This window comes from Haliaeetus albicilla, chromosome 16, assembly GCF_947461875.1.
Source record: "Haliaeetus albicilla chromosome 16, bHalAlb1.1, whole genome shotgun sequence".
Taxonomy (NCBI): domain Eukaryota; kingdom Metazoa; phylum Chordata; class Aves; order Accipitriformes; family Accipitridae; genus Haliaeetus; species Haliaeetus albicilla.
In genome coordinates this window covers 24348304-24372643 of record NC_091498.1, presented here as the reverse complement: position 1 = coordinate 24372643, position 24340 = coordinate 24348304, and the positions used below count along the sequence as shown (strand labels likewise).

Here is a 24340-nt window from a genome sequence, read left to right as displayed (position 1 = left end):
CTTGCTGCAAAATGAGGAATTGCAAGCTGCAAGAACCAGCATCTGGGGGCTGCTTCTGAGAAATTCATGTAGTAAAGCACTTCAATAAAGGTGGATTATCTTGCTGATAGAATCCTGAAAACAGGGAAATGAAAGGGAGAGACATAAAATGCCTCTCATGACAAAGACTGTAAAATAACTAGGAATAAAAAGAAAAAAAAAATCTTGTAAACATTTACCATTGCCCTCACTGTACTCAGTGGGTTGGGGATGTAATGATCATCAAAGAGCAGAGTAGCAATAAGTACTTTCATTGAAAAAGTGGCGACAGCAAAAACAAAAGGACATGCTCTGTCACTCATCAACCCACGCTTCATTTTTTGTAGCCATATACCATTATTATTTGGCATGCAATTCACTAAGCAGCAAAACCATGGCTGTAGTTGTTTACAGGTCACTGGAAGCATGGCCTGTGCTGCAGTGGAGTTTTGGTTGCATTTCACAAAAGATACTTTTATTTATGTTTGACTAATGCAGGCACAACTGGAGGCTGATTTTTCTTTTTTTGGCTTTTAGTATAAACACTTGTGGCAGCTCTCTATTTTAGGTGCAGACTGAAAAACAGATTGTTTTGTAGTTGCAGAAGACTGCTGGATAAATCAGAGGACATTGTTATTGCGACTGAACTTTTCCCTCAAGAAAACAGGAGGAGTTGCTTTATTTTTTAATTCTGTGCAGTTTTATGTACACCATTCGTTCCAAGTATTTGATGTTTGCCACACTTGTTATGAGTTTCTCCAGAGAGGTGCTGTCTTTTGGCAGCAAAAGATAAAGTTGACTGATACAAATGAGTCACAGTACCCCAACAGTAATTAACAGTGATGCAATACCCATGCGAAAAAGAGGACTTGAAGAATTAACTGTTGAGTTTTCTTGACGATGCAGCTGCACTTTAAGAGAGAAAGCTCAACCCATCATAGAACTCCACTGTGTACATTAGAGAAAAAAGCTTGGCAAGATACATTAAAGATTTTTGCTAAAGAGATACAAATATTTTGCAAGGTCAAAGGGCATTGAGGCAGGCTGTACTTACTTCCAAAGAAAAGTAGGCAGTATGACAAAGAAACATTATTTTTTTTATCTTCATTTTCACACTTCATCATCTAAGAAAGACTGTCTTTTTCAACCTGCTGAACTGATTTAAACCACCCCAACTCTTAAGTTAACTTTTACTTAAAAGTCAGTCTATGACATCCTAATCTAAGAAGTTATCTGTGCCTATGGTTTCAGTGCAGTTCTACAGAAGGCCAGTACTGCTATGTATAAACTGGATTTTACTATTCTATAAAGTTCTTACACAAATCTTACGGGTCAAAAGAAAATGAATAGTTTGGTAAGAAGATGAACAATTGAAGCAACTGCTTTATAGCGCAATATGAAACTTGACACTGTTTTCTGCTGCCAGTATGATTCCCAAGTGAGATGGATAAATTGTGGTCAAGACCTGGACAGGTTAACTAGTGGTCATCAGTGCTGGTGGTACCTTTATATACAAAAAAAAATTGGATACTATTGGACAGGGCATTTGAAATTTAATACCACACATGAAACAAGACATCTGTTGGACTCTCATTTGTTTCTCTTTGAATGGGCTTTAATTGAAAGGTCAGTGAAAAATGCAGGTTACATTCTTAGTGTTATCAATAGTTTGTAACAGCAACAACATCAGAACAGTGATGCATCTAATATTTATACACTTTCTAATTTTAGATGTCTAAGAGCAATACATTATCAGATATATATATACACACAATTTCAAGCAATTAAAAGTAAATAATAAACCCCTCCTCCCAAAACCCTGAAACAATATATTTCCTTACACTAATAATGTCTTTTTCACATATACTTGACAAAGAGTCTTTTTAAGTTACTTATCTTAAGAGTAATCTGTTAATGGAGATCCTGGACCAGCCCCATTAAAAGTTCAGTTTTAAGTTTATACAGCTTGCTAGCCACATAACCAGTGTGGCTTTACATTGTAAACAAATCCCAAATGTCTACAATGATTGGAATTAGTTTTGTGTAAAGGAGATCTATGTATCTCATGATAGAATAAATTTAAACCAATACATTAAGAAGAGAGAGAGAAAAGGAGAGAGTTAATTGACAAACAAAACAGTGTTGGGGGATCAATTATGTGATTATAAAAAACAAGTTAACTTAATGGTGTAAGATTCTTATTTTCTGTACAGAGAGGCTCTGGTTCATCTAGCTTTAGCTGCTCTAGAAATACATCCTTTAAAAAAAGGTTTGATTTGTGAAATTCAAAAGCAGAGCTTCCAACTTTAAAAGCTTGCCCTTTGGCAGTATGAATACAAAGTTTATCAAAAGTATCTCAGGTGATTGTTCCATCTCATTTTGTGAGGATAGCTGTACTAGCATTTGGAAACCTCAGCATACACACGCATGAATTAAGTGTAAAGCTTACCTTCAACAGGGAGGAATCACCCTACCCACTGCAGGACTTAAAAAGGTACAATTTGTACCTAGAAAAGTTCAAGTGAAAACAAAACCAGGCAACTGGAGACAGACATGAAAGGTAAGCATAGTTTATAGAAATCTTGAAACTGTGGCAATCTTGCTTACTTTTTAACAGAATTACAGATAAAAATCTATTGAACTTATTGAATAGGAACTTGTGTAAATCCAAATGGAAGACAAGGCTGAGCAGAATCCTACGGTTTAGTTAACTTGTGTCAAATGGGATGTGAAGACAGTTGCAGCTTTCTGACAGAGGTGATCGAAGATGGCTGATAAAAGTTTGCAGTAGCTCATAATGTCCCATCTGGTTTATTTACTTGTTTGAACTGTCTAAAGGGCCAACTGCAGTTTAGTCATGTTCCTCTGGTGCATGTTGTGATGACGAACTAATTCATCAGACCTGGCAAATTTTTTTTGACAGCTGGGCCACCGGCAACTGAAAGGCTTTTCACCTGTTAACAAAACACCCTGTTATTAACTGGGTATACAGCTTGCCTGAGACACTGCTATTTGTTTTCTTTCTGCAGGGCTGTGAGGAGCTAGGCAGAGCCCCTGTCAGGAGGAAAGGCATCCCGGGCTGTCCTGAGAGAGTGTGGGAGTGCCCCCAATTCCTGCTCACATCAGCGGTCAGTGCTTTCCTGCATCTCCCTCAGCTGAACTTTAACAACAGCCTTTTCAGATGACGTAGAACATTTTGCAGTGGTTCGCTCCTGAAGACAGGCCCCTAATGAACACCGTGTTGCCATGTCTACGCTACTCCCAGCTCTCGAACGAACTAGTTTAAAAGTCACTCTGGCATTCGCACAAGCTTCAGTCACACCTTGGACTGTGGCGCAGACTTACTGTTAGTCACTGTGAAAACTGTCAGTGACTACGTAAAGCTTGACCTCAAGTCAAGGAGAGTTTTCCCAGCTAGTTCAATGAGTTTGGGCTGAAATTCTTTGAAACTGGTGAGTGTAAGTGAATATGGTAGAAGCAACAGAGTTCTGCATGAAGTCTGCTGAGCTAGACTGGAAGTTTCCCACTACTGTCTAAATAAAGTAGATCACATCTATGGGAGATGTTAAAGGCTCAAAATATTCAGTATTTTTCTAGCATTCCCCTGAGCATAATATTCACTAAAAATTACCCCAAGCAAAGCACATTCAATTTTAACAACAAAAGCCATCACCTTTTTACAGTTTAATCTAGTCTCTTGATTTTCTACAATGTTTAAGTGGAATTTCAGACCGTGTTTCTGATGCCGCAGGAATGCTGATGGAATGCTTTCATTAGCTCAGAGCAGTGCCCAGTGACTCATGGTTCTTTTAGAACTGTATTTTCTTTTTTTCCCCAAAAAGTAAATGCAGTATTTTAAAGTAGGTTCAGCTCTGGGGCTGGGCTCTTCAGTGCTGTCTACATACCTCATACTCTCCAACTCAAGACACACTGGGGTAGTACGAGCTCACCCTGACATCTTCTCCTCTTCCTTGCCTCACACTTTGTGCATTTCACAAACATCCAAATTCAGGCAAAAGAGGATCTGGGATTGGCATAAATGTGTATTTCTGTTTGCAAAATCTGGCACAATATATTTAAGGGGAGGTGATGTTTAAAATCCACTTCATCCACTTAACATACATGCTGGCAAAAGCATCAACTATCTCACAGGAGTGCATAAAACAGTATGGGACAGAATTGATCTGGTCAGAGCTTCCGTTAAAAATCACAGATTATATAAAAGTGGTCTTCTTTCATCTCAGCAGCATTAGCAAAACCATCCTGTGAACTGATGTGAGTTATCTTTTACTGAACCACCACAGTAAAAGCAGCACAGTTTTGCTGTTTCACAAGCAATTCTGGTTGTCCTCTCACAACAGGGGGCAGCAATCTCTATTAGTTCCGTGCTGGGCACAAATTACTTTGTACAGCTTCACTGTACAGATATCAGAAATCACATTTCCATTGCTAATAATGTGTATAGATGTATGGAGCTTTCCTTTGATTCATTTTTTTGCATTCTACAGCAAAGATTGCTGTCACAGCTTGTGGAGACAAAACCCCCTGAATTTGTAGCTTAACAAATAGTTTGGCAGTTGACTTAAACTTAGGATAGAATTAGATGGAAGACACCTGGGCTTTGCTTCATCAAGATTTAACACGGAGCAAGTTAACTTGAGCTAAGTGTTTTGCTGCAAAAATTAGGGGATACAAGAAAGAGAGAGGAATGAACCTACAGGGCGAGATGGAGATGAAAAATCCCCACCCACCACTCATGCTCATTCCCCTCAAGATATGTGCATTTTAGTCAAAGGAGCATGGCACATCCAAAACCACTGACAGGAGCATCATCACAGCAGCAGGCAGCTGGGCTGCAGAACTCCCACAGAACCTGAGCCAGTGGCAGGCAGAAAACCCACGCAAAGGTTTGTGCTATGAGGTTATCAGTGCTCAAGTGAGGCTGCTTTCACCAATTAATGCAGTGTGGGCTTGGATCACATGGAGCAAGGAAGAACTAGAATGGGCAGATGAGTTTCACTAGAAAAAAGAGAGCAAGTTCTTCACTGATTTAGCAAATCTGGGGTAAAAAATTACCAGAGTCGTGAAAGTCTTGAATTGGCAGATCAGTTAGCAATGAAATGAGATAGGGAATGTAGTTGATCCTGGCTTGCTAGCATGTGACAACTGCTTGCCATTTTGTCTCTACCAGAACGTTACCTCTTGCTGATTAAGAAAATATCTTTCTTCATGCAAATGCACACAGACCCAGGCCCTGCAACTCATCATGAGACTATGGGGAGAACCCAGGAACACAGCCGTGCCCTTTACCATCTGCAGACTGCAAGTGCAGATATGGCCATTACTTGAAGCATTTATGTGGCCAGTGCCACAGAAAATGCCACTGTTCTCAGGTGAATCATTTCCTTTATTAAAATTTCTCTTCTATTTTTGAAAGTCTTAAATACATGTTTTTATGTTCCAGAAGAGAAAAAAGAATCCTTAGCAGGGAGAAAAAGATTTTCAGGCTCCTTCTCCATCTGTACAGAGACTGAATTTAAAAAGTTAACACCAGTATAGAAAACACTGTGACATCTAGTAACATGTCAAAGTGCTCAGTAAACAATTACTTGTTAAAAGTATTGCATACATAGTGGAAGGGAACAGAAAATGTCAGTTCATAGGAATAATTCTAAAACTTAAAACTAAAATATAGAGCTTGCTGCAGTTGCTCCTTAATGGTGTTTACATTTACATGAGGGCAGAGTAGACTAAAATGGCCTCCTATTTTTTACCCTGTATTTATATGAAATACTATGGTTTCTACAAAAAGGTCTTTGAATATTTGAGTAAGCTTTTACTTTAGTGTCTGTCAGTGTGAGTTTGCAAAAGGCACTCCTTTTATCTTCTGGAGAGATTACAGTACACACAGCAACAGCAAGAGCTTTGCCGTGCTATCCTGCATTAGGCTCAACTGACACTTAGGAGGAGCATGAGTAGGCATGAATACTTTAGATTACAGACCTTCAGCTGAAGCTAGAATTAAAATTTCTATCTTGTAGGGTTTCTTCAGTAAAGGCAGTAGATCAACTTGACATTTGTGGGCTGAGACCATGATTTTCATTTCATAATATCTGACAAAATATATTTTGCCAAGCTGAAATTTCTTTAAACTTGACGGAAGAAAGCGTAGTTTCCAAAATCACCTAAATCCCTTTGTGAAAAGCGACTATGACACTTGGGGAATGTAGTCACACTGAAAAATCAGCACACTTTGAAATTCCTTCTGTTGTTTTGAATATTTAACTCCTGGTTAAGAGACTTTCTAATAGTGTAATTTACAACAACATTAATTTAAACTTAAAAAAATAATGAAATATAAATGTGAAGAAAAGTTTACGCACTTGTTTTACCTGTATGAGTCCTGGTATGAGTCTTCAGATGATCGGATCTGGAGAACTTTCTCTGACAGGTTTTACACTGGAAAGGCTTCACACCTGAAGAGACAAAAAAAACCCCTATTCTTATATCCCAACACCTTTTGGAAGGGTGAATGAAATCAGCTATTTCTGAATTTTCAAAAGCCTGGATTTTTTTGTACTAGTTACTGTAACTGCTCCACCCAGCTTCATGCCTACACATTACAGAAAGTCATTAATCAGGCTACCATCCCTTTGTCTGGGTCTGAGGCATCCAAACAGCACCATCACAAAAAAACACCCATTTACGCTGTAGGACTAAGGAGGATTTGTAAAAGTTGTTAATTCTGATCCTGTGGCTTGCCACTATTGGTATCATGTATGAGCAAATATGACATAAAAAGAATAGAGGTGCAGAAGCACATTTTTATACGCTCCCAATAGGCTTAACTTACTTTACACTTCTGTGACTTTATGCACTACATGTAAGTCTTGGGGCTGCTTAATACAGATATGTTCTAGCATACAGTTGCTAAAAATGTATCATCCCAATAGAGTACTTTTACCACCAGCTTTCAGAGACACTTCCTACATCTCTGAATAACACTGTTTAAGTGGGATAGAACATCTTTAGCAAGAAGAGTAGCAGGCAGAAATCCACCACAGAACAGTGACCAATTGTCAGGCCACTCCCTGAGATACAGGAGACCCAAATTCAATTTCTTGCTGTGAGTCAGGGGAGCACACTGAAGCCCTTTCTCATGCTCCATGCAGAGTGCCCTCATGGTTCTACCCCCAGCCAGGAGGCTGGAATCATCACCATCTCCTCTTCTGTGACTTTGACAAGGGCAGCCGTCTCCCCTGTCAATCTAATCTAGACCTCCAAAACCTCCTGAAAAGCTGAATGAGCTGTCTTGACATTTCCAGAAAATGGTGTATGCACAGAAAACAACATGCTGAATTTGGACTGAACTCACAAGTGGTTTTGGCTGTCTCGGAACATTTCACCCAGTAAATGATTCACAGGTCTAGCTAGGACCCAGACCCATTCATGACTGCTGGTGCCCTCTCCACTATATGTGAACTGCTGTACACTTTCCAGGCTATTTTTGCAATCCAACCAGCCAGATCTTTGACGTTTCTTTCCTTGCTGCTCCTAGAATCCCTTCATTGGCAGAATTCAAGAAAGGCTCAAATCTAAGTTTAAGTGGTTTGCTGAATTAGGATCTTAAGCATTACAGCTGGTGTGACTTTTCCTGCTCTGCTTCTGCTTTCCACATATAAGTGCACAGTAATTCCACCAGCCTTTCAGGTTATGCACATGCAGCGTTCACCTATTAGCATTGCCTCACAAACATTAGAATACCAACAGTAGTGTTTATCAGGTTACTCACTGGCAACTTTTTCTTGCAGAACTGTTTGGTTTTTAAAAATAGCATACTCCCTATATTGGGGATACAGTATAGAGCAGTTTCAGTAAGAAAGCTGTTTCAAAAGATGATGGCAGGATGAAAGGGTCACTTATACAACCACAGTAGTGCTGAAATGCCAATAAAAAAACTCAGCTACAGTCCTCTCCTAAAGCTAACTTCAATAATTTGGCACTGGGTATTGTGTATAAGCAGACACAATATCAGAAAAATAGAAGTTTAGAAGTACACTTTTTGGATCGCAATTCACATATAAAGATGAACTCTAATGAGTAGACATATGTCATCAACAAACCTGTGTGTCGTCTTTGGTGCCGTTTGAGTTGGTCTGAACGAGAAAATCTTCGTTCACAGTCCTTAAAATCACACTGATAAGGTTTTTCACCTGTAAAGGACAAACAGTTTATCAGAAAATGGGGCTAAATGATGGAATACCTCAACTAGAATTGGAAGATGAAACATGTTACACTAAAAGACTTAGACACCTCTCCTGTCTAAAGCAGTCAAGCGGTACACCAAGACTCATTTGCTATAAAACCATACAAATGTGTTGGAATCAGTGGGGAAAGGCTGGCATAATTCTACTGCATTGACACTGATATTGAATCTGCTCATTCTAAAAAATAGCCCATTAGGTTAAAGCTACAGAAAATTTCAGGTTGCATGAAATATTTTTATCATTTTCTGCTGGAAAAGAACAGAAATCTCTTGGTTTATATTTCTCTGAAAACCATATTAAGCCTTTTCCACCTGTTTCAGTAATATCTAATTTGTACAAGGGAACAACTTGCAGTTTGCTCTAAACTGGATTCAAAGAAAAACTAAACAAATTATATCCATGTAGGTGGCAATTTTAACCACACTAAATGAATTAAAAGAAATTGAGCAAATTTCAACCACAGAAAAATACATATTCTTCCCCAAAACACAAATTATGTTTCTTCCATAAAGCACCATTAAATAGAATTTCTCACATAGCTGCACACTTCCCACAGGCAAGCATATGAATTATTGCAAAGCCTCATGTAAATATAAACTCTTCCTCCACCTCCCATACAGTTCAGCAGAGATCCTCAGGATGGGTTTTCTCTGCAACGAAAAGTAAGACTCTGACTTTTTTAAAAAATGAAATCCCTACAAGCTAGTGTCTCAAATGAACATGGTTTTTAATGCAAAGGACTTTACCAACCACATAAACATGCAAAAAGAAATGCAGCAATCAAGGAGCTTCAGGAAAGAAAGAGATGCTGCTGGCACGTAGCATACCACAGAGTTGGCGAAATTTGGCCAACACCAAAAGAAACCCAAAATCCTTAAGCTGTTACAGGAGGAGTTGTATGATCCTTCACATCTGATTCCATCTAGTCTAAGGCCCCTTTGCACAACACTGGAATCCTGCAAAAGCCTCAGATATAACTACATTTATACCTCTATAAAGTCTGGTTACAGTGCCGCAGCCCTGCACAGAGGCCTCAGCACAAGAAGTAATGGAACAACTCTCACTGCAACGCTGGGAGGATCCTGGGTTTTATCTGGAAGGTACACACGAGACCAGCTGGGACCTGCTTTGTCTACTGTGGAAAGCTGAGATGTAAAACAAAGGTCCAGAAGGAAGGACCTAAAGAAAAATATCAGCTGAAGTGGGCAGTGGGTTTAATTTCTCTGGCTGTATTTTTAAACACATATCACTTTCATAAATCTTCATTGCAAGTGTCTGCATTTCTGATTTTATTATGATGAGGAAATGTATTCTGGTTGTACTGGTATTCTAGTTTAGTTTAAAGCAGAAGCCTTCTGATCTAGATGACACAGTGTAAGTAGCATATTAAGGAGAGCATTCCGAATTCATACCGGTGTAGCTAAGATCAAAATTTTACAAAAGCAGCTAAATCTGCAAGAACAAGCTAGCTTCCTGTGACAGTCACCCAAAGGAGTTTACTGATTCTCAAACCTAGGTGTGGACAATTTCCATGTCTGCTGTGCTTAATTTATTAGCATAAGGGATTAAAGTTGCCACAGGTGTTTGAAATAGTTCCGTACACTTTGACCGCAAGGACTCCCTGGGGGGTGCCTGCTCTTGAGAAACCACTTACTTCCAAGGAATTCAGTCCTTTGGCAGATTTAAGGGGGTGAATGTCAGCAGAGCAGAATGCAGTGACAGGATGATTGTCTGCTAATTGCAATATAAACGCAGAAGATGGTTAAGGAGGAATTTGAATAAAACAGTATAGCAGGTCTGATGGCATGCACATGAAAGTATTTCTCTAAATACTTTGAAATATAATCTTGATTAAATTAAGGACAAATTTAACCAATGCATATATTAATGGAATCAATCCAAGATGCTTACACAGAGGTATGATGACACTGTGTAGAAAACAAAAAAGCAAACAAACAAAAAGAGGCACAATATTTGGACAGAAATCCTAATTTCCCTTTCCTTCTACATCTTCCACGTCAGCTAGAGCCAAGCAAAATGCCTGCCAAAGCCAACTGCCACATACCTGTTAACTCCTGTAAGTTTTATCAGAACAGGACAACAGAAATGTCCCAGATTAGAAGAAGTCTGCTAGTACCTCATTAAATCACTATACTGAGAGGGGTTAGAGCAGTGTCTAGTTTCTCCAGGCCTATTAAAGCCTCGCCAGTAAAAGGCTGAAGTCCCTTAATGTATGAAAAATATCCCATAATGCTGTCACCTTCCTATGTGACCACATACAATTTCAAAACAAAACAGATGAAGATGAAGCTTCACCAGTCCTTCCACCTGTGACTCAGAGGCTTCCATGATTATTTACATTTCATTACTGAAGGAGGGCACACAAAAGAAAGGCTAAACTTAGTGCATAATGAAATAGTCAAGATGAGAGAGGATAGAGGGAATAGCAGTTCTTTAATATTTAGGGAAATATTTAATAAAAATAAAGCTCAATCGCAGAAAAAGTATGAATCAGCCTTTGCACGTATCGCAATAAAAGCTTCTAATAAAATAAACCTATTTGCTAAAAAATAGTTAACTTAAACTAGAGGAAGCATCCACATTTTCTCTGGAGCAAATTCATTTGCCCAGATGCATGGGAAAACAGAAACTCCTACCACTGTAGCAGTTGCACAAAATATTCATAATCATTGCATTTAATTAAGGACTACTGCAAGAGCAAAAGCCCACCGCTAGCAAGAAAATGTGAGGAGAGGAGGCTGATTTTGAAACCAGAGACTGCAAGTCTGAATGAGAATCTGAAGGCTTGTCTATACTCCCTTCAACAATTTAAACCCCTTTCTTGTATACCCACTTAATCAAACAAGCCCAACCCCATAATTACAACTTTACCTCACTAATATAACATTTTTCTATTCAATATCATTTGCTTTAGCAAACTTAGATAAAAAGTATGGTTTTTTATTTAGGAGGGAGCCTTTATAGGTAATGTTTTCTGTCATCTTCACACCGTAGTTCAGGTGTGAGATGTCATTACTGTTTTGAAACTGATCTTGTATTTTAAATACGTAAGTATTCTTATTTTATGCCATAGAAATGAAAGCCTAAAAGCAGTCCATGCTGGGTGAGGCCAAAGGTCCATCCAGCCCAGCAGTTTCCCACCATGGCTCACCAAAGATGCCTGCAGGAGAGCAGAAGATAGCCAAGATGCAGCAGTACTTTCCCTGGACACTCTCCTAGTATCCAGCAGTTCATGAGTTAGCAACTTTCTAAACCAAAGGTGGCTTTCTATTTAACACTCGTTAATAGAGTTTCTCTCCATTCATTTGTCCCGTTGTTTTCTGAACCCACGTAAGCTTTCAGCTTCCACAGTATTCTGCAGAATGGTATTGCATGGCTTAAGTATGAAGGTCAGTATTTCAAAGTAATATTAATGAGAGTGCTATCCTAGAAGTTACCACACTAGACTCTTCAGAGAAGAGCCTGTGCAGTTCCCAGCTCAGGCACAATTACACCCATTTATCCATTTATCATCTCTGTATGTAGAGGACATAGCTTTGTCTTTCAAAGGTGTTGTAATGATGAACTGCACTCATGACTGTAAAGCATTTAGCAGCACGGTGGCGCATGCCATAGTGAAAGGATATTTGCTTTCATCAAAGCAAAATCACTGTTACATGATTAGCACAAAAATCATTATTAGACTGCATTACTTACATCCCCCAGAGCCTCAGAAATTCACCACCAAGACCTGAGTCCCCTACCACATAAAGGACAACCTTCCTGATTTACAGATTCTCACACTTCATTGCAGAAGCTCATATCTGCAGTTGAGCATATTTAGGTTGAAGAATATCCCTGGCAAACAGGCAGAGGGTATTTTCTCTGCAGAGATGCTCAGCTTTCCATTAGGATAAATCCAGTTTTTCCAATGTGTGGCACTGAACCCAAAGGGTGTCTGGCAAGAATGCTATGTTTCCATCATAAATGAAATTTATGGAGGTCTACACATCAATTTGTTTCTGCAAAGAAGTCTCTGAAGTCTGACACAGGATGACAACTCACATTATTTGCTGTACTGTTGAAAAGTTATATGTATTTTTTGCATTCCCTTTCAGAGGCCTATCTACTGCAGCAAAATACACCAAGATAAGAAAAAAAGGGGTTTGGCTGTACGTGTTTCAATAAAGGCATTGTTAATAATGGATAAGCAGTCTTGGAGAGTACAAAATGTCAACATATTTTCAACTGCGGCTGTGTTGAAACATTGGTAAAAACTGATTACAGAATCAAACTTTGTGTTTCAGGGCCCTGCTTGATTTTGCAATGCTGCAACTGGTGAAGAACGGAAGATCTGATGAGCCAGTCCTCTGTAAGTATCTATTATAGAAAGAAAAAAGATAATCAAGAGCCAACATTATTCTGCAAAGATACAATCTGCTGGTTTAATATCAGATATATGTAACAGCTTGTTTTCAAATCATGTGTTTGTAATTTAAAAAATTAACTTACCACTACACTAACAAAGGTGAAAGAGCTTCAAACCCATGAGTAAATCCAGAACCACCCTACAGGAGGACTAATAATCTTACAGGAGGACTAGTAAATTTTTTTGTTGGCTGTAGAAAGGTATACCAAACACAACCAAATTATCCTCCACTTGAGCTGACATCTGACAGCTCTCCTGACTTTAGGCTGTCTCGTCAGGATTCCTCTCCATCAAAATACTGAAGAAGAAGAAGAAGAAGAAAAGACACATCCCTTTTTTTATTAAGAATATTAGGTGTTATGTTTGCCAACTACTTTCTGTCTAATATGCTAATTCTACCAAGCCCAATTTCTGTACCTAGCAGAGAATTCTAGAATGGGGTTTTGGAGTTCATTGGGTTACAAACAGAAAGATGACCAGAGACCCTAAGAGACAGCCACATAATTATATCCCCATACATATAAAAACAAGCAGGTGGAGAAAAGAAAGAAGGTGCAAAGAAGTGTGAACTGTAGCTACTATAACTGTTAGTAACAAGACACACACATTCTTCATCGTGATGATTGATCTGCCCTTGGACAAAACTGGTTTCCAAATTTTGCTTTTGACAATCAGCTTTGCCACATGCAGGTGACACAAATCAGGGTTAGGCAGACAAAGACATGAAGTTACAAAGGAGACTGGAAATGGCTTTGCATCACAACAGTCAGTTCAACTGCCCAGGACACCTGAAGAGCATGGGACTGAAAAAGACCATCATAGTCACTAAGTCCAGACCCTCCATCACACCAAGCAGCCAAGAAAATAAGTTAACTCAAAAGTGTTTGTAGACTATCCACTCCACATGCTCCCATACAGCATAGTTCACCAAGCACTCCCAAAAACTAGGACCAACGGACCACAGGAGAAGCCAAGAAATGAAGAGCATCATATTCTAGAGCAGCTGGGAATTTGGTAAGTAAAATTTCCAGACAATAGTCATAGGAAATGGCTAGTACCCATAGAACAGGCTGAGGACAAAACCCTCCCAGCCTGATAAAGGGGAGAACTCCCTTCTGATCGTAAACCTGAACACATCAGCCAGGCAAGTTACCCAAGCAATTCTCACACCAGCAATGCACTATCCCTTGCTTCCTCTCTTTAGCTGCAACCAACCTCGAAAGCTTACATAGTGTTCTCAGTGGCAATGTTTGTATCAGCAAATACAAGCTTTGGGAATCAAGTTGGTCTCTTATGAAAAGTAACTTGCAAAGGTTTGAGAAATAAGTAAGTTTTTTTGTCAACACATCAAAATATAGTGGCAGAAAGATCTGGGCCCACCTGTACAGAAGAGATGTTTGAGGGGAAAAAACTGTTTTCCCCCCACCCTGTTCCACTATAGCGTAAACCAAAGAAGGGGCATGTATGACCACAAAGACAATGGGAGAAGTCTCTCTAGGGATGTTAGATGGCCATAGTCCTACAGCCTATGTCTTTTGGGGCTTTTGCGACCCTACATGCCTAGATTATATGTGGTATACTTCTGAAAGCCTTCTTCAGTTAAGGAAAAAAAAAAACCAGATGTAAGCTCAAGTCCTTGTGAAGCATCCAGAAACAAAATTGCGAAAGCCAAGCAATTAAATGGCATAACATACAGAACCAGAACAAACAAATTATGACTGTTAAAATACAGAGTAAATCAATTTAGGAATGAAAGAAACAGTGATTACGAGAAAAATTCAGAACTCTTTAGGCATACTCAAGAAAAATACTGCAGTTAATGGATCCCAAAAGATCTCCAAATTTTCTTGTTTCCAATTTATTTACAGAAAATAAAATAGCATTTCTGTAGACCTTCATCTCTAAAGACTAAATTCTCATTACAATCTAAATTATCTTGAACGTGTAATCCGAGCAACACTGAAGATGTCTATCTGAATATTTTGTGACTTGCCCATTCAGAAATTAAAAATGCTTTGTAATGTTCATTTCTCACCTATAAGTATTTTACACAATTAACTAATGTCACTACATGGTTTCCAGAAGGAAAAGTTCGCAACTCTTTTTTATGAAATATTAGACAATCTGCTAGATCACAGCGGTATGGATTGCCTTCCTGTTATCCGTTTCATCCCTTTGACCTTCTGTCATATTAATGGCTAACTGAACATCCATATTTACAGATTTTATCCACAGATTTCTAGATTAGCACAGAAAGAAGTGTCTAAATAAAAATGGGATAGGCAATCAAAAAAATGCATAAGGAGCATATCTAAAGGCATATAATAATTTTATATTTCCAACAGTATAAATCTCCCAATAGGGGAAATAATTCTGTTTACTCTTTGGCAAGGTGCAGCAGGGCATTTGATTTCCACGTTTTCAGATGTAACTTATATTGCCAGAACTCAGAGAGAATCCAGATTTTAGTCTACAAATGACTGACTTCAGGCTCAATTTTTCATGGAAAGATCCCATAGCAAGGGATCTCATTTGCCAATCCCTGACTCCACCCCCAACCAGAAAGGGCTTACACAGGAGGACAAGAGGATGCTAAATGTCTAAGTTCCTCTTGCAGAGGAAACTTCTTAATAGTTAACAGATTCTCACTGCCCCTGATCTGGCAGATCGTTTCATGCACCTTATGCTATTTTAAAATCACCCTACCCACCTTGCTGTCCAGTCCTGTAATGTGACTTATACCAATTCATGCTAACACTTACCAGTGTGCTTTCTGCTGTGCATCTGTAAATGGGACAACTTAAAGTATCGCTTGTTACAGCCAGGGTATGCACACATGAAGGGACGTTTTTCGTTTGTTTCACTTGCTGATCGGACAATAGTTGGAGCTACACCTGGCACCCGTCGGACATCCTACAATGACAGAGACTTGTTAATGCAACGTCTATGTTCTCAAGCTTTTACTTAACATATTCAAAGACAAACAGAGGCACTTCTCCACGAGAAAGAGGTACTTAAAGATATTATACTGCAAACAGGCAATCTTATTTTATTCTAAATTTATTTTATTTTAGTATATTCTACATTTATTTTATTCTACATTAAAATACATTCTAAATTTTATTTGATTCTACATTAAATTTTACATTCTACATATTATTCTACATTAGCCGTACAACGAAGTATAACCTTAGTATACCTTAACCTGTTCTTTGGAGAGTATCAAAATTATTTGAAGGTGAAATACAGTGAGATGTACTTATTAAATTATCTCACCAATATTTATATGCAAGATTAAATGGGCCACATTCTGACCTCATGTATAGTCACACAATCCTGGAAGAACACTCATTGGCATATTAAATAGTTTTAGGCTTATACCAGTGTAAGAGATAAGAGCACGAGCCAGAGTAGCATTCTCCTCTTTATTTTAAATACTTATATGAAGTTAAAGGACAGGGAAATTAATGTATTGGGTTAATACAAATTGGTAAAAAACAAACCAAGAAAGACTGTCTGGGTGGAGCTGGTGAATAGTTCAGCCTTAATGCATTTTGGCCACTGTCACAATGTTCCATCAAAGATGATCTTCTACTTCTGTGACAATTAACTTCCTTAAACAATGTCAACTGCTTACTTTTATTCACTCAACAAAAGCTGGCTCACGAGCCTATTTCTGAGACCTTGCCACTGAATAATGACTTGTTAAACTATACAGAAAAGGAAAAGGAGAAAAGATGCTATCTAAAAACATTGATGTGCGTTGACAACACAGAGCAACACAAAAGAGACAGATATTATGTAATGACTTTGCCATCAGTTTTAAGAAGGTATATCTTTCAGAGGCATTTATTGATGATATGACTGTTTCAGAAAGGGAGGAAATTAACTCCCATGAACAGCAAGTTCCTTCCAAATATTCACTAATTACTTAGTCATTAGGAAACAATCACTTATTATATTTTGTTTTAAGGAAATATGTTTGAATTAGTAAAGTTTAGAAATCCGTAAAAGCAAAATGTCATCTAACACTTTCTTATATATAGTTGTCACACATAGTCCATTGTAACCACAGAAGCTTCACATGGCCAAAGCGATTGGAGCTAGAAGTTGTAAACTGGATCATATATTTTGGACCATCCTGAGAAGCTGGTAAGGAATATTGCCTCACAGATACACTTCAGAAGAAGAAATAAACAATTTTAAATGACTGTGTCAGAAAGAAATCTTACATTATACTTCAGTGGCTTCAGTGAAGTTAGGACACTTATGCAAAGCATTTCTTGATAACAGAGGGAAACCACAAACCAAGGATGGATTTATAAATACCAGTGAAGTAGTAAATGAACATTATAAACAGGCAGCAGTTTTACTTCCCTACGAAGAATGCCCTACTATACTCACTTGTATGCCTCTAAAAACTCCATGGGTGTGTATTCTGTATTGGGCCCCACAGCTGTATAACATGGGAGTGCTGTGGTTCTCATTTTCATATCCTGCTGTATGGCTGCAAATAAAGAGGGGAATAATGGAAAAATTAAACATTTTTCAGTACTCAGCTCCATGTGAGAGGTTTCATTGCTTAAGTTGGTGATAACATATGCAGAGTTCACTTTTATAGCCAGGATATCCAAGTTCAAATGAAATTCACCAAAGGAAGCCTGCTCTGCCTTCGTATGGATCTGCTCCCGCTGGCACGATACACTGACTCCATACATACATCTATTAGTATCCATTAAGACAGTCCGGTAAAAAAAATTGTCATGATTTGAACTCTGATGTATTTCCACAAAGATTTTAGGTAAGAGGAAAAAATCCACATAGCAGCATAACTGTGTCGTGCACATGTACACATTATTTATCAGTTAAATGTGGGGCTGACTATTGCTAATATCTTTTGGAATGAGCAAAATGCCTCAAGTTTCACATTAAGTGCAGTGGATTTTTGTCAGCACCTCATGACTCAGATATTACCAGATACTACCAAGAAAGTGATGACATTTATAAGAATAGCAGTCATGTACTCATAAACAGAGATTACAAATCAGTGTCCGAACTATTTATCCCACATATCAGCTTGCAGGATGCGCTACAAATTAACCCTTTATAAAAATAAAATAAAAAACCAAAACCAGCCTATCCCTACTAGGTATACATTTTCAAGATTCCTCATGCAGCAGCATCACAGCAATTTTAAAAATTTGTAACCTTTCTTGTGTTTTGGGGGTGTCACAACCAGACGTTTTATCTACCTATATTCTTCAAAATCCTATGTTCTCCTGTCTAGGATGTTAGGCACATTGCTGCATTTCCTGTTTGCAACGTTCTTAATGTCAAAATTTTGTAAACATATTTTAGGTTTTATTTTTAAATTAGTATGTTACATTAGTGTATACATTGCCATATGTATTAATATACATTGGCAACAGTAAGTGTTCATGTTTTACACTGCACTAGAAATTAGAAAGCCCAGAACAAAGCCCAAGGGCACACAGCTAGGGACAAAGATGGATACATAAGATGTTATCCCAGTCTTTGCCAAATGCTTGCAATAGCAGTTTGAAGGGGTCCCTCAGGCCCAGACTCTCATTTCACTGGTCCTTCCTTTCTCTTCACTCAAAGTTCATGTGCAGAGTAGAATTACAAGGAAGTTTTAAACCTCTTAAGTGATTTGCAGAACAGCCAGTGGAACTGGAATGCAGGAGATGTCTAAATGGTTTGTGAACCTTGCTAAAGAGGAGGGAAGCAGCATTTGTGCACAGCTCTTAATGCAGCATGCAGGTTGCATTCCTCATTATTCGTCCCCATAGTGGCTCGCAAGCTGCCATCTGGCAGATGTGTTCCTTTAGATCGATTCCTTTGCTGCTTAAAATACCAGTTTCAAATCCTGGCTCCACCTGGCTATTCAAATCAAAGGCTACACCTTTTTAGGAAGGTATGCTCTGTTTATTTCAATTTTAAGTGGCAAACGAGTGATCATAATGAAATAAGTTACAGGGTGGCAGCAAGAAAGTATGTCTGACCTGTAGTAATATTTGTAATAATAGATAAAAGAAGATACCATTATCTGATTTAAATGGATTAAACTCTTCTCTAGATATGTACCATGTTCAACTAAATAGGGTCTCCTCTCTGCTCAGGGCCCAGATGTGGCCTTTCGTTCCCTAATACAAGTAACAAATTACCATTTGCTATTACCATTTGCTGAATTCAGGTTCCCCACCAGCATGAAATTTTCCTCTCTATTTAAAGGCAGCAAGTCCATAGATGTTAAAAAAAAAAAAGGTTGAAAAGCACCCAGCCCATGGTGACACCCATGGTGATCACAAATTAAGCAGTGCATTTTAAAACAGAAATGAAATCAGAACTACCATTTATAAGGAGGAACTGCTGCAGTAGAAGCTATTGCTGATCTGTAATGTAGCAGCAAATCAAGGGTAAATATCAACTTCAGCATTAGTCACCCTGAGTAACCGTGTAGCCTCTCATTCACGTCTGTACTAGCAGCCTTACACGCTACAATAACAAGAGACACAAAGTTAGATAAGAAGAATTCCCAGGACAGAAACTTTAGAAGGAGGAACAAGGATATGCAGTAAAAGCTTATACCATAAAACACAGCCTAACTTTCCCTCCAAATTCACATGGTTTTCATCTTTCAGTGATAACCGTTTTTGTAAAGACCAGTCAGTTATGAAATAATTCCTCCCAGGAATAAGCAGCAGAACAAAGACCCTGTTTGTGCCCTAAGGAATGGCTCTATGAACAGGAGGTATCCTCCAGATGATCTCCATCTCAATTTTTATTGGACAGTTGGGAAGCCTTCCTCAACATTCAGCCTTTTTCTTATTTCCTCCCATTATTTCTAGTCACACGTCACTAAACCTGTACATACAACTGCAAAGCCTTGAAGATTAAAACTTGTTTTCTGAGGCTCTTGACCCATAATACACTAAGTAATGAACAGCCATCTACTTAACCAGCTCCCTAGGAGAGACACTTTAATAATCAGGAACCCTAGTTCCCATTTTACATTGGGCACATTTCTGTCAACATTGGCTGCTACTCAGCGTGGTCATATGGATGATGACAGCAAAATGTATCACATGAGATTTCTTGCTTAAAATACTGTTTATTCGCTATGAAGCACTATGGAATAATCTGACCTTCAGGGAGATAATTTATTAACAGGTGAATGTTCATTCCAGTCGGTGGAGAAACTGGAACACTGAAGGAGGAGTTTTCACAAACCGCCCCTACCCCACTGCTCTCTTGAACTTCAACCTTCACTCTTCATTGATAATAACCTCATTGTGAAATACAATTTTTTTTCTGCCAGCCTCTTTACTCAATGCATCCATGATGTATGCCACAAAATGTATACCACAGTTTGCACAGTTGGCTTGTTTCATACTGCTGCAATTTATATACTAAAATAAAAGCACTGAGAGAAGAACCAATATAAATCTCCTAAATACATTACTGAAACTCAAACACCTGCTTTATTGCATACAAGAGATAATGATCAGATGCAATGCCAGATACATGAGCAATACCAGTAACTGATGAATTTATACCTGCAGTACATTAACTAAACGGAAATTTGAAGAGGGTAGGAGATTCCTTAACTTTCACCTTTTCTAGTCAGGCACTCTACGTTTAACTAGGCGAAGAGACAATGCCCTATACACTTAGGCCACCAAATCTCTAAGTATAATAATGAAAAATTATCCTGATAGACTCTCAGGACTAGGTAACAGCCTAGATCTCCACCAAAGCACTGCAATGTGTACACTGCACACCCCAGATCCACTAACAATACATGCATTATAACTTAAAAAGAAGACGGATTAGAGATTATACTGCACTGTTCAGACGAACAGTGATCATCCAGGGTAGGTAAACACTGATACTTTGGGAGAGACAGGCTTCTGGGACCAGGACCAACATGTTCTCTCCCAGCAGGATGGGCTGCTCAGGCAACACCAGAGCAGCCTGGAGAACTGCCAAGGGAGCCGCTCGCTGCCCTGCTGCAAGTGCACTGCGAGGAGCACGGCTGAGAGCAGGGCCAAAGCTCCTGCGCCGCGTCTTCCCCTGCTCCAAGGGCTGAGCAGCCCCCAGCAGGAATTCAGCTAAAGCCAGGGGGATAATCAGCGGGCAAACAGTTGAATTAACCAAAGAAGAAAAGAAAAAAAAAATTCCCAGTAAGGCCCAGAATTATAGTTAGGAGAGATGCTAGACGATCCCTTCACAAGTCCTAAAAGGAGTCAGAACTAAGCAAGACCAGATGCAGCCAAACCGGCCTGCCAGGATCCAACAGAAATTTTTGTTCAAGCAAGGACTGAAGGATTTGGCCTCACAGTCTAGTCCTGCCTTTACTTGTAAATACACAACTCCCTTTAACTTCAGTGGGAACTGCACAAAGGCAGAACTGGACTATAAATATTTAGAATTCGAGTTAGTTGGTGAAAAAAAAGGACTGGGGTGTATTTTGTTCCCTGGTTCTAGGCAGCCAGAAACAGACCTGGAAACATAGCCATAAAACGTAACTCTAGATAACTGGGAAACAAAGACTGATACTTATGCAACATAAAACGCTAAGCAAGCGCTATGTGTTGTAGAGTATTTCGAAGTGCTTGCATTTACCATTAGCCCAGCAAATCCTTAACACTCGGAGAGTAGCTCTTTTAAAATGATTAATCTCAAAGTTGTACAGATTGTACGAAGATTAATAAAAATGAAGGTTTTACAGATGAGAATGTGTGACGAAAAACAGAGCAGCTTTAGAGAGTTGTATCAATCTAAGTGGTTATAAAAAAACTCATAAAAGATGACACTCTAATCTGAATATTTTAAAAAATAATCAAGCTGCAATTTCTCTCTCACACCATTTTTACTTTGCTAAACTGAAATTGTCTGTCTAATGTATAAAGCAGTTACAACCTAATCTGAAGAGTCAAGCTTTTTATTATTATTTCATAAACCAAAAAAGGGAAGCTTTAGGGCATACTGAGGAGAGTTAGAAAATTTCAGATGAAACGTGAATACACATTGATTCATGAGATTCAGACTTGGAAGAATAAAAAAAGCCAGAAAGCAAGATTACATAAAACAGGCACCACATTAAGCATCAATTTAATTGTGTTTCAATGCAGGAACAGGAATTTTAGGGTTTAGAAACAGAGCCAAAAATGAGGCAAAGTGAGGGTGTGGGCTAGTCCCGTTGATAACAGAACATAAAGGAAGAGAAGTAGAGTTAATTCCCTCTGCTAAAATATTTACCATCCTAGCACCCTGGGAAAAATATGTATGGAGACAGCAAAAAGATTCTGATTAGTTATATAGAAGATCATGTTTCTGCCTGTTTTTTGTCTAATACTATTACGGAGGGTGGAGTATAAAGCTGCATTTTTATCTGCACTTTCCAAGGCAAAGGAATACTAAAAAATCTGATTTCACAGATTACAGCCCTTCTGCCATCTTTCATGAGAAAACCAGTTGGTTGATGAAAGGAAGGCACTGGATTTTCAGGAGACCCTAGTCTCTCTGACTTCAATAGTCCTTGTTTGGTTTGGGTTTTTTTGCCATTGACCTGAGTGAAATCAGGATTTCACCCAACACTTCCCTTCAAAATGAGACCCTCGGCCATCAGTGGGAAAGGGGAAATTCAGTATTAGAGACAATAGGTCATTGTCCATTTCCAGTTCACCTTGACTGCAGAACTGAACCCAAGTAGGAAGTTTTGCACCTCCAAACTTTACTAATAATACCACCAAAGCTAAACCGAAAAACCTTTACAATTCACTCCTAGACAAAATGTTTTCACTGCTTTGTTTTAGATGCAGTTTTAATAGTGTTCTACAGAGATCATAACTAATTTTCCTTCCAGTGAGCCTGAGAAAACAGCAATAAATACAAATTTCCGTGGAACATGCTGACTATTTAACACCCAAGGCAAAACCTGGGTAAAAAAAAGGGAAAAAAACAAATTTTGTCTAGTTACATACTCCATTTCAGATGACTGTTGGAAATATGGATCAAAACTTTTTACTCGAGCAGCTGAAGAGACAACTATGCAATATTTCTGTTAAGTCTTGCTGTTGGGTATGTGGCTACACTTCTTGTCTACCATGCCATATCATTTCCTGCTTGGTAGGTTATTTCCATGTCACTTTTATATAGAACCCATCAAAATATCAAGGAGGGTATTATAGTCAGGAGGTCTATCTACCTCTACAACACTATGAAGGGAAACAGTATTTTCCACATTGAACAAATAAGAAAGCAACGCAAAAACATTAAGGACAGAAACTGAAGGGAAAGGTGTCCACTAATGTGGGACATCCATTTTGAGATGTCTGGGACCTGACTTCTCAGGGTAATAAGCAAAGGACCCACTGACTTTCCTGCAACAGTATAAACCTGATCTCAGCTGCTCCAAACAAAATACCACAAAATGGGGAACAAACCATTAGCAAACAGCCTGAAGAGATAAAATCCAGTCCCACAGTGATGTTCACTGCCTTAGCCATGAAGCTTTCCTTTCAGATCCTTGAAGCTGCCAGTTTGTATGACAGTTCTTGCAGACAACAAGCCAGCCCTCCCTCTTGTCTACCCAAAGTTCAGAAGGTGACAGAGAAGTCCCTGGATAAACAGGCAACACATAATCAACACACTAGCTCACAAGGCACTGTTCTTCCCTCACAGGAGTTATAAACACAACCTGAGCTCAATCTTTGGCATTCAGAACCTAAGTGAAAATCTACAACACAGATCCAAGTCACTTGGACTATATGGTAGCAGTAGTGGGTTGTCTTCTTTTCCAGGGCCAACTCGTTGCAGAGAGAAGCTTGGTTTGGGCCATCAGACCTCCTTTAGGTTTGCCAGTAAGTAGAAACATCTAGAATTCACGGCTGCAGCCTTTTCTATCTGCTTCCCCATCTACACCTCTATCCCCTTCTCCTGCCAGTCTACCACACTGTTGCACTCTGCCAGAAGACAACATCTCTGTTCACCTTATGTGTCTCTCTCCACCACTTAGCAATGGCTGGCCAGGCACTCTATTCCATACCTTTTACTGCCCACTTCTGCTTCTCACTCAGGCCATGTCTTCTGCAGTTCCCTAATGCTTACACCTACTGAAAGCACTCAAAGACTAAAACCCACTGAGATGAAGAAACTTCTTGCCCTCTGTTCCAATATCTGACATTAAAATATCCAGGGAGGAAAAAAACACTCAGGAAAAAAAGTCTTCTAAGGCCTTAAAGCCATAGGCTGAAGCAGGCTCTCAGCAGATAAAAGTCATCTGATAGTTTAGACGCCAGACTCTTGCTTCTGATCACACACAAATAGGACTGTTCAGAAGCTTGCAACTCAACGGGAATGATTTTCACAGTCACTGAAAAGAACACAGCTTTGGCCACCTGACAGTACTCCTTGCCAAATTTGAAACTTTCAATCTGCAGCGAGGAGATTCTGGAGCTGATCCGTCAAATACTGGCAAGAACGTAAACAGCAAAAAACAGAATCCTCACAGATAAACTGCTAGATAACTTAAGCATAGAAGCTGTTAACTATCTCTACCCAAAATGCATGGCAAGAGCTTCATTTCAGTATACTAAACTTA

General features: G+C 38.9%; 1 protein-coding gene across 3 annotated transcripts in view; it reads right to left on the bottom strand.

Annotated features, from left to right (window-relative positions):
• Nucleotides 1-1611: 1611 nt before the first annotated feature.
• The window catches only part of WT1 (WT1 transcription factor), a 92307-nt gene continuing 69578 nt past the window's right edge, over nt 1612-24340 (bottom strand). For 2 of the 3 annotated variants that reach the window (XM_069803981.1, XM_069803983.1), the window contains 5 exons: nt 17119-17221; nt 15477-15627; nt 8142-8231; nt 6402-6494; nt 1612-2972 (listed from right to left, as the gene is read on the bottom strand). In XM_069803981.1, the coding sequence (XP_069660082.1) occupies nt 2851-2972; nt 6402-6494; nt 8142-8231; nt 15477-15627; nt 17119-17221 (559 nt within the window). In that variant the 3' untranslated portion in view covers nt 1612-2850. The remainder of the gene's footprint in view (nt 2973-6401; nt 6495-8141; nt 8232-15476; nt 15628-17118; nt 17222-24340) is intronic. The other variant, XM_069803984.1, reaches the window with a different exon arrangement.